Raw genomic sequence first — 13,643 nt, 5'->3', positions numbered from 1 at the left:
GCAGTGATGCTGCAGTACAGGGCACCTACCAATGGGAATTCCATGTGTTGATTTAGACTGTAACTTTACTCCGAATAGTGATTAGGTATAAATTGCACCTTCTTAGTCCACAGAGATGCTCCTTTTGTGTATTCAGAGTCACATCTGCTTGCTTCAGGGACTTCAATAAGATTTTACTGCTTTTTACTCTTGTTAACACTGTACAGCCAACATGGCTGTGAGAGAACAACCTGAATTCAGTTCTGGTTTGTGTACTATAACAGAATAGTTCACTAAGTTCTGATCACAGAATCTTTAGTGCTAATGACTGATGTGTGAGCCAGAAAGAACCCAGCTGATCTTTCAGAGCCCAGTCTCAGTGGGCAGGACTCGCTGTTTGAAACAAATACCAGATTTCCAAGGACATTGAGCAACAGAAATTCCCATTGGGTACTAAGCACATATGAAAGTGGCCCAAACCTTTAACTGGTAAACAAAGCAGATTTGATCTGAGTCATTGAGAAGCAATAATCATGGAATGCTACAATGTTATTTTTACAGAGGTGTCTTTCAGAACGGAATTGCACTTTCAAGTAGTGCATGGCTGGAAGTCCAGATTTATCAAGAACAGCCTGTAAGTGAATCAGCACCGTGTGCTGGATGAAGTGCTAGATGTGACCAAGCGAGGTGGAATTAAAATGTGAACAGATGATATCATTTCCCAGGTCAGACTAGCTTTTGCAGGAACTCCTTTAGGTGTTTCTATTAATTGATTTACCTAGCACCTGTGGTTCCCCTCCTCTCCCGTGAACAAAGGATAGTAAAGGAACAAGATTTAATTTATCAGATTAACATTGTGCTTTATAGCAACAGCCAAACTAGAATAAGGCACATAAGAAAAACCTACTGTTTTACAGTAAATGACTATTCTGATTATTTTAACCATCACATTTCAGGAGGCTTAAGGTTTTATGCCACAGATACAGTTGACTCCAATGGCCTTATTGACGCATTCAGTGGAATTTCATCAGGAAGTGGAAATATTTCTGAACAGTCTATTCAGGTCTGAGTTTCATTTTTTTTTCACATTATTAATGAGTTAATGATTAATTAGAGTAATTTTAGTAGTCAGTAATCTTAACTATTGCACTGCCAGTGGCTGATCTTAAAATTGAAGTATAAAGTGATATTTGGAAATGGCTGTGGGAATTTTTATGGTCTGTTATATTAGCAATGGAATGAAATAGCCAGTGAAACAAAGAATTAAAATTTTTCACAATTAGCTATTCAAAAGGGACTTATAGTCAGAGGTAGGCAGAAATAACACAGAACGTTCAGCCACTCCTGTATGAAATGCTGTAAACAAGTCATCTTGTCTTCCAGAGCATCTTACTTAATACCATTATCAATACAGAGGAAAATACCCTGACTGCTTCTCTTCTCATAGACTCATAGGTCAGAAGGGACCAATATGATCATCTAGTCTGACCTCCTGCACAAGGCAGGCCACAGAACCCTACCCATCCACTTTTATAACAACCCCTAACCCAGGACTGAGTTATTGAAATCCTCGAAATTGGTTTGAAGACCTCAAGCTGCAGAGAGTCCACCAGCAAGCTACCCATGCCCCACGCTGCAGGGGAAGGCGAAAAACCTCCAGGGCCCCTGCCAATCCGCCCTGGAGGAAAATTCCTTCCCGACCCCAAATATGGCGATCAGCTACACCCTGAGCATATGGGCAAGACTCACCAGCCAGCACCCAAGAAGGAATTCTCTGCAGTAACTCAGTTCCCATCCCATCCAACATCTCCCCACAGACCATTGAGCAGACTTATCTGGTGATAATCCAAGATCAATTGCCCAAATTAAACTATCCTATCATAACATCCCCTCCATATACATATCAAGCTTAGTCTTAAAGCCAGATAAGTCTTTTGCCCCGACTACTTCCCTCAGAAGGCTGTTCCAGAACTTCACTCCCCTAATGGTTAGAAAACTTCGTCTAATTTCAAGTCTAAACTTCCTAATATCCAGTTTGTACCCATTCGTCCTCGTGCCTACATTAGTACTAAACTTAAATAATTCCTCTCCCTCCCTAACATTAACCCCCCTGATATATTTATATAGAGCAAGCATATCCCCCCGCAGCCTTCTTTTGGCCAGGCTAAACAAGCCAAGCTCTTTGAGTCTCCTCCTACACAATAGATAACATTTAGATTCCTAGCTTTCCTGACACTTCTCATGATCTATCTCAACTGAGCAATGATTTCTTCAAAATAATTGAGGCTAGTAGTACTGAGTTTTCCCCTCCTATTTCCATCACAGCTCTTGGGTTCTGCTCTCTGTAACTTAACAACTCATTCCTCACTTTGTTAAATCTCTGCTATGGACCCAGTTTTGCACTTTATCTGAATCATGCCCAGCAACTAACATAGCGTTGTCCATGGACTGCTTAGCTTCTCTACAAATGTATACAGTTCTTGTTAAAAACATAAGAATGGCCATACTGGGTCAGACCCATGATCCATCTAGCCCAGTATCCTGTCTTCCAAGAGTGGCCAGCACCAGATGCTTCAGAGGGAATGAATAGTGTGACAGGTTGGATCACAGAAACCCCCTTGGGAACTGCCAACTGTTGTGCCAAGACTACTTCTGCCCCTGCTTTCCTGCCCTGGCTGCTTAGGACTCCAGCACCCCATCTTGCTGAGCCAGACACTCCCATCCGCTCCAACACAGACCCAGGGTCTGACCCACTACCCCTAACAGCTGTAGGTTTAACCTGAAAGCAGCTTACAGAAGTGTTCCTGTCTTTAACACTCAGATGCCCAACTCCCAATGGGGTCTAAAATCCAAATAAATCAGTTTTACCCTGTGTAAAGCTTGTACAGGATAAACTCATAAATTGTTCACCCTCTGTAACGCTGATAGATATGCACAGCTGTTTGCCCTTTCCCCCCACGTATTAATAGATACTCTGGGTAAATTAATAAGTAAAACGTGATTTTATTAAATACAGAAAGTAGGATTTAAGTGGTTTCAAGTAGTAACAGACAGAACAAAGTGAATTACCAAGTAAAATAAAATAGAACACACAAGTCTATGTGTAAGAAACAGAATACAAATAAAACTTCACCAGTTCCAGTAAGCTTCCTTTTACAGACTAGTCTCCTGCTAGTCTGAGTCTAGCAATTACTCACACCCCCTGTAGTTACTGTCCTTTGTTCCAGTTTCTTTCAGGTATCCTTAGGGGTGGAGAGGCTCTTTCTTTAGCCAGCTGAAGACAAAATGGAGGGGTCTCTCAGGGGTTTAAGTAGACTTTCTGTTGTGGTGGAGCCCCCTCCTCTCTCCTATGCAAAGTCCAGGTCCAAGATGGAGTTTTGGAGTCACATGGGCAAGTCACATGTCCATGCATGACTCAGTTTTTACTAGCCAAGCCACATTCCTGGGAAAGCTTAGATGTGGATTGGCATCTTCAAGTTCATTGTTGGCTTAAGTGGTTCTTTATTGGGCATTTAATTTGCACATTCCTTTCTCAACAGAAATCAAGCAAGTATACAGCCAATATTCCTAACTTCAAGTACAAAAATGATTCATGCATACAAATAGAAGGAATGGATTCAGTAGATCATAACCTTTACATATATATTTTACATAGCATATGTAGCATAAAACACATTCTAGTTATGTCATATATACATTCATAAATGTAACCCTTCTGCCCTTCAGACTTGGCAGCAACAAGGGCTGGGTTCAGTATCTAGGAGTTCCATTTCACTACTACAATGCAAAACAGGCTCAAGCCCCCACCCAGTGATCTGGACAATTATATACCACCACCCCCCATAAGAGGCAATACTTCCCCTCTCGCAAGCACGGAGTCTGAGTTTAGCAAAAGCCTTTTAATAAAGCAGGGAAACAATGCGGCATTATGTTCGGGAAACACCACAAACAGGATTCATAACACAAACCATGAGCAAAAGACCTGCCCCCAAGTAAGTCTGACAGTGTCCTTTTCCCCTCAGGGTCTTAAGTCCAACAACCCAACAGTCACCCCACCCACAGTTTCTGACCTTGGTCAGTGCAGCCCCCAGAGTTCAGAAGTTCCTCTGCAGAGTTTACCTCCCAGCCTGGGTGGAAACAGGGGGAGGTAAGGGGCCATCTAGCAGGGGGAGGGATAGCTCAGAGGTTTGATCATTGGCCTGCTAAACCCAGGGTTGTGAGCTCAGTCCTTGAGGAGGCCACTTAGGGATCTGAGGCAAAATCAGTACTTGGTCCTGCTAGTGAAGGCAAGGGGCTGGACTCAATGACCTTTCAAGATCCCTTCCAGTTCTAGGAGATGGGTATATCTCCATTATTATTAATCTTACATGTTCGCTGCTTGGGTTGATGGCTGATTGCCACACCTCTCCGTGGAGTTCTGCTGCAGTTTTCACTGCCAGCTGCATCTCTCCACCAGTCACCCTGCTATCCACTCTGCCCACCACACCTCTCCGCTAGCCATCCTGCTAGCTGCTCACCAACTTGTCTTCAGGCTCCTCCCCTACTTAATGCAGCTCTCAGTGATCTCAGCGCTTTAGTGACTTCAGCTCTCATGATTTTAGCTAGTAGTAGGGGAGCCTTGGTGCTAGTGCACCACTAGCCCAAAACAGATCTAAAGCTTAGACCTTGGTATCAGTGATTTCAGCTCTGTAGCATGTAACAAGACTCCTAATGGAATCAAAATTAGCTCTGTTGTCGCACAGTGGAGAGAGGAGGTGACATGTTCACAGTCCATCTGGAGATAGTTGAAATCCTGAATTATTATTAGGTTTTCTGTTTTAGTAGCTCCACTGTCACATCAGGAGAAAGAGAACAAAATGTTTCTTGATTTTCTGGGATAGTAACATCAGCCATTCAAAGAGAATTTATCACACTTTCTAAGCATTTATACCAATCTCATCACTATAGTACAATCTGAGCACCTGACTCAAATGTCCACCCATGTGATCTTTGCAATTGCCTTTCAGTATCTAATCTCCAATTTTTATCCTAAACAGAAAGATATTTTATTAAAAGGTACTTTTCTATCTTTAGTTTTTGTAATCCGTAAAACAGGAGTGAGCAAATCTACTTGCAGCCTGGTAGTCCAGTGGGCCACTATAAAACTCCTGTTGGTAACTCATCTGTAAATTCTGGTGGCCCACATGTGCAATACCAATGTTGGTAAAGGACACCCTGTTTCTCTCCTTTCTGTGTGTCTCCCTGTTGTTTATGTTATTTCTGTTTGTGTCTCTCATTACTCTCTGTTGTCCCTACCTGTGGTTGCATGGCTCTCTCATTGTGCTGTCCTTCTGGAAGCAGGCTGACAGCTGCAGAGGAAATGTAGCACTGATCTCCTGCACAGAAGTGATTTGATAGCTAGGTGGATAGACCACAAAGAACAGTGGAAGGAGACCCTTGGTTACTATATTTTCACATTCTTAAGCAATTGTACTCTGCAAATGGGCATTACCAAAAATGTGCTCCGGGATTCATTATTCCACTCCCTTCAATGGCTAGCCCAAGTGGCCTTCACCCTCCTGCTAGTTCCCCAGGTGTGGAGGTACAGTGGCAGGAGGCTTCTGCCTCCTTTGCACAACCCTGAGCTCTGCAGTGATGCCAGCATTAATCCTCCTCTGTCCCCTCTTCCAGCAGTGGGCCAGTTGTCCACCTACCAGTCAAGGTGCCCTCTGAATATGCAAAATATTGATTTGTTTGGCCCTTTAAGAGGAAAATGAACCGCTCTGAAATTACTGGTATTTTAAGTGTTTATCTGTTAACTAGCCATAAAACATATTTTATTTGTCTAATAGCTTGAAAGTACAGCTCGGAGTGTCGCAGTCAAGCAGTGGATGAATGGTACAGTGACTGTAGATAGCACTGTAGGAAATGACACCTTCTTTGTAGTTACATGGGATGGAATCACATCTCCACCAGACATTTTACTGCGGGACCCGAAAGGAAAAGAATATAGAACGTCAGACTTCACAGTTAGTAATCTAAACCTCCGAACAGCTCGACTGAGTATAGCAGGCACTGCAGAGGTAAAGACTAAACTCTTTGATTATCCAAATATGTTAACATTTTCATAATCTAAAATGCCACTTCTCTTTTTCGAAGTTATAAATATATATTCCTAATGAACCAATTTTATCCTTGGTGTAACTCCACTGACTTGCAATGGTTGTCTAACTGTCATTTATGCTCCTCCTAATTTTTTATTATGCACTATACGCATCCCAAGTATACAAGACTCCCAGACAAAATTCTAAGTTAAGGTTGAGGGTGCATATCAATAATATACGGGTTTCAGTCCTTCCAAGAATGTGATAATTTTCAAACATCCACCACCAAAACTGAGCAAATTCAGACATAAGGTTAAATTTAAAAGAAACCAAACATTTGAGAGCATGAAGAATCATGAGTAAGGTACCCAAATTACCTCAGCTCTGGTCCCCTAATTGCCCTTTGTGCCCTGGAAAATCTCCCCTAAACTAAGATAATAATTAACTAAGGGAAACACAAAACTGCCCTTAGACTAATGGAGTCTTATATTATATTTTTATACTCCATATATTTGATTTGCAGGTGGGGGATTGGTATTATTGGATTCAAAATAACCACATAGCCCCTCAAGTCATATCAATGATAGTAACCTCTCGAGCGGCATCTTTGGCTGTGCCTCCAGTGACTGTGAAAGCCCACATGAATAAGGATACAAACAACTTCCCTAATCCGATGGTGATTTATGCAGAAGTTAGTCAAGGATTCTTGCCTGTTCTTGGTGCAACCGTGATGGCCACTGTTGAACCACAGACTGGATCTGCAGTGGAGCTCAAACTCCTTGATGATGGTTCAGGTAATCTTATTACAGGTTTCTGTTCCAGTGATTTGGAGGTTGGAGTATTTGACTTTCTGCCCCCTGCTTCTGTGGTTTAGGTGCCTCAGTCTTTAAGGCAGGAGTTTAGGGAGACCCAGGCCCTCCCACTCCAGTGGATCCCAGCCCAGGGTCCTGTGCAAGTCAATCCCTGACTATGGGACCTCTCAGCACAGAGTCTATGTCCCACTGCTCTGGGCTACTTTCCACTGCTGTCCCTTCAATTTGAGGTGTGACCCCTAGAGTCCAAGTTCCTGTGGTGGCTTGTCTCTAGTAGCACCCCTGGTGGACTCTGGGCAGCATCCTGCTGCAGTTGCAGATTCCTCCGGACCAGGCAGTAGTAAGTTTAGCAGGATCAGAACCCCCACAAGATGTCTGAGCTTTGTTCCCCTGGGCTTCTCTTAGGCCCCATGCTCCTAGATCTCTTTCTCCAGTTCCTTTGGCCAGCAAGACAGTACTTGGCTTCTGGTGGCTGCCTCAGCTGGCAGCCTAGTGACCCTTCCCTCAGGTAGGGAGGCAGTAAGCTCCTGTCTCTTCACTAGTCAGCCCCAAACTGAGCCAGGCTTCCTCTTTTTCTCTCCCTTCCAGGCCTGACATTGGCTGCAGGTATAACAGGGCGGGGCTAGCTGGGCCCAAAGGTTCTCTTTAACCCCTTCCATGCTGCTGGGTGGTTTCTCTTCTTCACCACAGTTTCCTTACATTTTGTCTAGAAATTTGTACAATCCCCATTTTGTGGTATGTGTTTTAGAATCGGCCTCTGCATGCTACTTCCAAGCTTATCACTAAGGGTTCAGTCATGCCTATGCCATAAGCACAGACTTAGGGGCAGCAAGTGTGGGGAGACTGTGACTCCGGTCTTCCCACTGCTTCAGAATGGAAATAAAACTACACTGGGTCTAAAGTGGTGGAGCACGTGTGCCATGACATGCTGACACAGCTACACTGTTGAGTGTGTTAGGAAGGAGGAGAGAGAAACTGCACCAAGAAGAAGGGTGTGTAGTGGCTGTGCAGAGTCTTCTTCCTCTCCTATGCGGTTACCTTGATGCAAATAGCCAGCACAGGGATCAAAGGGGGTCTTGTGGGCCTGATTCAGCCATACTCACTGTTTGAAATTATATTTATTTTACAGAGGGGATGCAGGAGGCAGAACAAGAGAGTGAGAGTCTGTTTCTAAAGCTTGTCACATGCTATATACTATAGGCAGTGTAGCTATGTTAAAAACATCTCCTTCATAAGGATGAATCAAATAGATTATTATTCTCCTTTTTTAAATCTACTGTGCCTACAGTGGTGATGTGATCATTCTCCAACTTCTCTGTTCTCTGAACCATGTCGTACAGACTGCAGGCTCTCTCCTTCCCACAACCCTACATTCTACCATTGCTTCAATCTCAAAGAGTTTTAGTCTGCAGATCACCAAGAAGGGCTCCACAGACCACAGAAAACTACAGAGAATTACTAAGTAGTTTAGAAATAGTAAACTAGTGGTTATTATTTAAAATAACAGTAAATACACAGCTACATTTTTCAATGCTACATTGTTATCTCTCATTAAATATGTTATGAGCTTATGTCACCACAATGGGATCGATCTTGTTTTCACCTAGGTCCATATCAAAACTCTTATTGATTTCAGTAGAAGCAGGAGCAGGTCCAATGTATGTTTATGAACTGAACAGCAAGAAAAGATCTTTCTTAACAAAAGGTATCTTGTTTGGATAATTAATTATTAACATTTGTATGTCAAGGTGCTGATATTACCAAGAATGATGGAATCTATTCAAAGTACTTTACGTCTTTCAAAGGAAATGGCAGATACAACTTAAAAGTGCGTGCCCAAGGGAAAGATATGATTGTCAGACGTCGCCGTAGGCAGAGTCAAGCCTTGCATGTTGCAGGCTACATAGAAAATGGTAAGGAACATTTATGAAGTAGAAAACACTTTGTGTGAGTGTGCGTATAACTTAGTATATTTTTCCTCTTTCCCTTATTTTTGCATTTCGGTTTTGACTAAAAGCCCCAGGGAAATTAAGTGCAAAAAATACAACTAATTCAACTTTCAAATATAGCTTATTCTGAAGTGACTTTGTTTCAATAGAATTCGACAATACTATTTTGACTGTTATATCTCAATCACTCCAGAACAAATTTGGCTAGTTAGAGGTTAGCAACACGGCTGTTCTAACTCCCAGCCCTGCAGATGCTGAGGTTCTGAATATCAAGTTGTGTTCTTCCTGGTTTGTGCATTGTCTCCATAATCTGCAGGCCAAATACCATGATCCCTTACATCTATACAACACTATGGCCATCGGTGGGATTGTACAGGTATAAGTGGGGACGTACTTTGAAGAGAACAGTTGAACAGTTGGCCCTGCAGATGGAACTTGGTTAACAACTCTGGGGAAAAATAATAACTTACTTTTTGTCGTTTAATCTAATTCTGGGTAGACCAGAGTTTCTCAAACAGGGGTCGCTGCTTCTGTCGGGAAAGCCTCTGGCGGACCTGGCCGGTGTGTTTACCTGCCCCGTCCGCAGGTCCGGCAGATTGCGGCTCCCATTGACTGCAGATCACTGCCCAGGGCCAATGGGAGCTGCTGGAATCGGCGCAGGCCAAGAGACTTACTGGCCACCACTTCCAGCAACTCCCACTGGGCCGGAGCAGCAATCCGCAAGCCAGTGGGAGCAGCGATCGGCCGGACCTGTGGACGGGGCAGGTAAACACACCGGCCAGGCCCGCCAGGGGCTTTCCCTACAGAAGTAGCGACCCCTGTTTTAGAAACCCTGGACTATACTGAATTTTAAAAGTCTACATAAAAACATGTTCAAGTTAAACCCACAAAGCAAGGAAATGCCTCTAAGGTTGTAATTCTTCCACTGCCTGCAATACCAAGGAAGAGTGGGGTGGAAGCTACTTTATCACAACCACTTCCCACTGACACCTGCTCAATACCTTAAATACCCTAACTGATAATAGGCACTGTTGCTACTTTCAATTGTCCTTGAAATCTGGTTTGCTTTTAGGGTCTGCCTTAGTTTTGTGCAAAGATGCAGGTTTTGAAATTCACTTTGTTTTCTGTCTGAGCCTCACTAATTTTTGCACTACGTTTGAATAAGCTAAAGAAAAAAATAGATTAAAGCAAGAAGGAATGCTAGATAAAAAGACAGTGTGCTATGATTTAGAGTTTTGTAATGGTCAAATATTATGAGTAAATTTTTATCTTTTTTGGGACAGGTGAAATTAAAATGAATGCACCGAGACCTGAAGTTACTGATGATGAAATTCAAGCAAAGCTAGGAAGTTTCAATAGAGTAGCCTCAGGAGGTTCTTTTGTAATGGAAAATGTTCCTTCAGGAGGAACTACTGATGTGTTCCCACCCTGTAAAATTATTGACCTTGAGGCTCATTCTGAAAAAGATAAAATTCGCTTGTCTTGGACAGCTCCCGGGAATGACTTTGATGTGGGACAAGGTAAGTTGGAACTTTTGTTTTAGTCAGCTGGAAGTGATACATTATTGTCAGTTATCTGAAATTACATACAATGAGCCAGCCAAGCAGATGACAAAAGTTGTCTTTCCCATCTGCAAAAATGTGACCATCGCTATGGCCTGGCCGCCGCTAGATTTTCTCTCTAAAATTTTCTAGTGTAGATCAGGCCTTGGCATAACCAGTAAATTCCCTGTTCAATATGATATTAATGTTAGTCCCTCTTAATCTTCAAAAAAATGTTTGAGAAACATGAAATATTCCCAAACTCTGACACTTTTATGGCAGAAATGCAAAACTTTTATACCAACCAGCCAATACTAGCTTAAAAAGACAAACAAATTAAATAAAAAACATACTCACCAGTATGTTTGGAGTCACCAGTGACTCTTCCAAGGCTTAGCTCCTGTCTACACTGCAACTATACGTAAGTCAGGGGACACAGTTACACCATGGACAGTCCAAGGCTTTAATCCATTTATGGGGACACACCTAGTTCTCCGCTATAATACACATTTTAAGTATGTTGTAGCCAGGTCCCATGATTCAACTGTGTACATCAGCACAAGCCAGAGAGGGGTTAAGATAGAAGTCTTACAGTCACACAGAAAGCAGTCTCAGATTAAAATCTTTACATACCCCTACAGTTCTTGTCAACCAGCTCACCAGAGAATAAACCAACAACTTCATTAAATCTCCAAAGCACTGGTCTAGGTTCTGCTATGTGGCAACTTTGCACTACTCCTCCTGGTCATAACAACCGGATAGCTAGAGTAGCCAGCAATGGAAGAATAACCTCACTTAGGAGGATCCTCTGATGGTGTAGAGCTGGAATAGCACTCTTTTGTTACCCATTCCCCCAGCTCTGCAGGGATAGAAAAGAAGATGCGGGGCAGGAGGTAGGACTCAACTCAAACAAAGGCCTGGAAAACCCACCAGCAGAACAGAACCAAACAGCCTTGAAATAACAACTGTGGAAGCCAGACACATTTGCAGCAACATCCCTGATACTTTAACTATGCTGGCAAATGGAGCAGGCATTTTCCTATCTCTCAGTCTACGCTTTTAGAGAGGGAATGCTGAGCAGGATGCAGGGACATATCCCTGTACTGCTGTGTTTTTTAAATGTACTATTTGATCTTATACTTGACCTGCATAGTCACCAGAGAGACAATTGAAGGGACTTGTGTAAATGGGTATGGGAGGGATAGGGGGAGCTGGTAGGGAGGGGAGGGGAGGCATGGACGTGGGCAGGGCCGGATCCAGGCACCAGCAAAACAAGCAGGTGCTTGGGGTGTCACATTTCTAGGGGCAGCATTCTGGCACCGGCCATCATAGGTGCTGACTCCGGGGCATGGGGAAAAAGTGCCCCCGCCACCTCAGCTCACCACCTCAGCTCGCCTCCGCTCCACCTTCACCTACTCCCCTGAGCATGCCACCACTGCTCCACTTCTCCCCTCTCCCTCCCAGGCTTACTGCGCATGAAACAGCAGTTTCATGCAGCAAGTCTGGGAGGGAGGAGAAGCCGAGTGGCAGGGTGCTCGGGGGAGGCAGCGGTGGTGGAGCTGGAGCGGGCAGCAGTGGTGGAGCTGGAGCGGGGAGTGGTTCCTCTACCCCTCGTTACTTCCTGTGCCCCCCCATCCTAGCTCATCTCCGCTCTGCCTGCTCCCCTGAACACACTGCTGCTCCGCTTCTCCGTCCTCCCTCGCCTGAGAGGGAGGGGGGAGAAGTGGAGTGGCAGCATACCTGGGGGAGCACACGGAGCGGAGGTGAGCTAGGGCGGGAGGTCATGGGGGCCCCCAGGAAGCAATGGGGGGGAATGCGGCATGCCCGGGGCTGAGGATTTGGGGAAGGGGTTTGGAAGGGGTGGAGTTGTGGTGGGGCTAGGGGCAGGGGGGAACGAAAAAAAAAGGGTGGCAGCCAAAAAATTTTTTTCTTGGGGCAGCAAAAATCCTAGAGCTGGCCCTGGATGTGGGGCAGCTTAGTGGCAGTTTTCTGCACTGCCATGTGGAAGACTCATCTTGAATTCTTGGGTTTGGTGTCCTGCTGTTCAGCCCAGCAGGAGCTAAGAGTGCTGATAATATAATGCACTTAATGCTCATGAAGGGAGGGAATGCCCCACATCAGTTAACAATAGACTAGTCACTCAATCAAACTGTGAAACAAACAAGTTCTAACAGGATTCCTGTCCAGAGCTCTTCAGAGAAAGGATGGGAGTCAATTAAGCAGGCCCATCAATAGTGAAGGTGGGGAAAATGGTAGGGATGGTAATGGAGTATCATTGGAGTTCTGATAAAGATACAAAACTGTTCTACAAATCATGTACTATGCTTGCAGTTACAGATAGTGTAATAGGCATACTTAACACACTCTTACTTGTATTCCTCTCTTTTTGCAGCTGACAGATACATAATAAAAATGAGTGAAAGTTTTCTGGACTTAAGAAACACCTTTGAGAATGCTACTTCCGTGAATACCTCTAGTCTGGTACCTAACCCTGCTGGCACCAAAGAATCATTTCAGTTTAAACCAGAAAATGTCACAATAGAAAATGACACCATAATCTACTTTGCAATACGTGCCATTGATAATGCCTCCCTGACCTCAGAAATGTCTAATATAGCACAAGCAGCTTTGTTTGTCCCTCCAAAGGAATCCTCGCCTGATGGTGCTCCTAATGATGATGTTATCAATGAAGGTATTAATGTTTTAACAATAGTGTTAATAGTAGCTGGGTCTGTAATAGCTATATCAATAGCTGTAAGTATAACTGTTTGCATTTTACACAAGAAAAATAGAAGGGGAGGCCCTGAGCTCAGCATGTGCTAAAACTAATTGTAAGATGAAAGTTCAGTAGGAATCTATCTTGATTTGTTCTGTTTGTGATTTTTAAAATACATAAGGAGAGACTTATATAATTTTATAATACATTTGAAAATTAAGTCAATTGACTTTAAAATAGATGTACATTTATGTGTATTTCTGTTCTGCTTTCTGAGTTTGCTATGTTACAGTACATGTACATAGACTAAATACTGAGTTTAAAAGTATGTATTCAGTAGAGTAAGACACGAATATAAATTACAATCTAGATGTAGAATTTAAATCTAATCTTGCAAGAATTTTGCAGCATTATTGTGCTTTCTTTTTTAAAAACTATGACTTTCTATTTTTGTTTTCCAGTTGCTTAGCTGTCAGGAAAGGTGAGATTTAATAAGAAATTAGATAGATCTGTAATCTGTCATTTTCATACATACCTTCACATCCTCTCAGTTATGTTCAGTG

The 13,643-nt window shown here is 43.3% G+C and overlaps 1 protein-coding gene across 1 annotated transcript in view; it reads left to right on the top strand.

Annotated features, from left to right (window-relative positions):
- Window positions 1-13,187, top strand: part of LOC127056013 (calcium-activated chloride channel regulator 1-like) — a 35,934-nt gene extending 22,747 nt beyond the window's left edge. Inside the window, exons 9-14 of the mRNA XM_050963656.1 lie at window positions 936-1,042; window positions 5,811-6,041; window positions 6,586-6,856; window positions 8,623-8,787; window positions 10,107-10,343; window positions 12,757-13,187. Of these exons, the coding sequence (XP_050819613.1) occupies window positions 936-1,042; window positions 5,811-6,041; window positions 6,586-6,856; window positions 8,623-8,787; window positions 10,107-10,343; window positions 12,757-13,187 (1,442 nt within the window). The remainder of the gene's footprint in view (window positions 1-935; window positions 1,043-5,810; window positions 6,042-6,585; window positions 6,857-8,622; window positions 8,788-10,106; window positions 10,344-12,756) is intronic.
- The last annotated feature ends 456 nt before the right edge of the window (window positions 13,188-13,643 follow it).

The sequence above is a fragment of the Gopherus flavomarginatus genome, chromosome 7, assembly GCF_025201925.1.
Source record: "Gopherus flavomarginatus isolate rGopFla2 chromosome 7, rGopFla2.mat.asm, whole genome shotgun sequence".
NCBI classification, from domain to species: Eukaryota; Metazoa; Chordata; order Testudines; family Testudinidae; genus Gopherus; species Gopherus flavomarginatus.
Note: the sequence above shows the minus strand (reverse complement) of the source record. Positions and strands in the feature narration are given on the sequence as shown.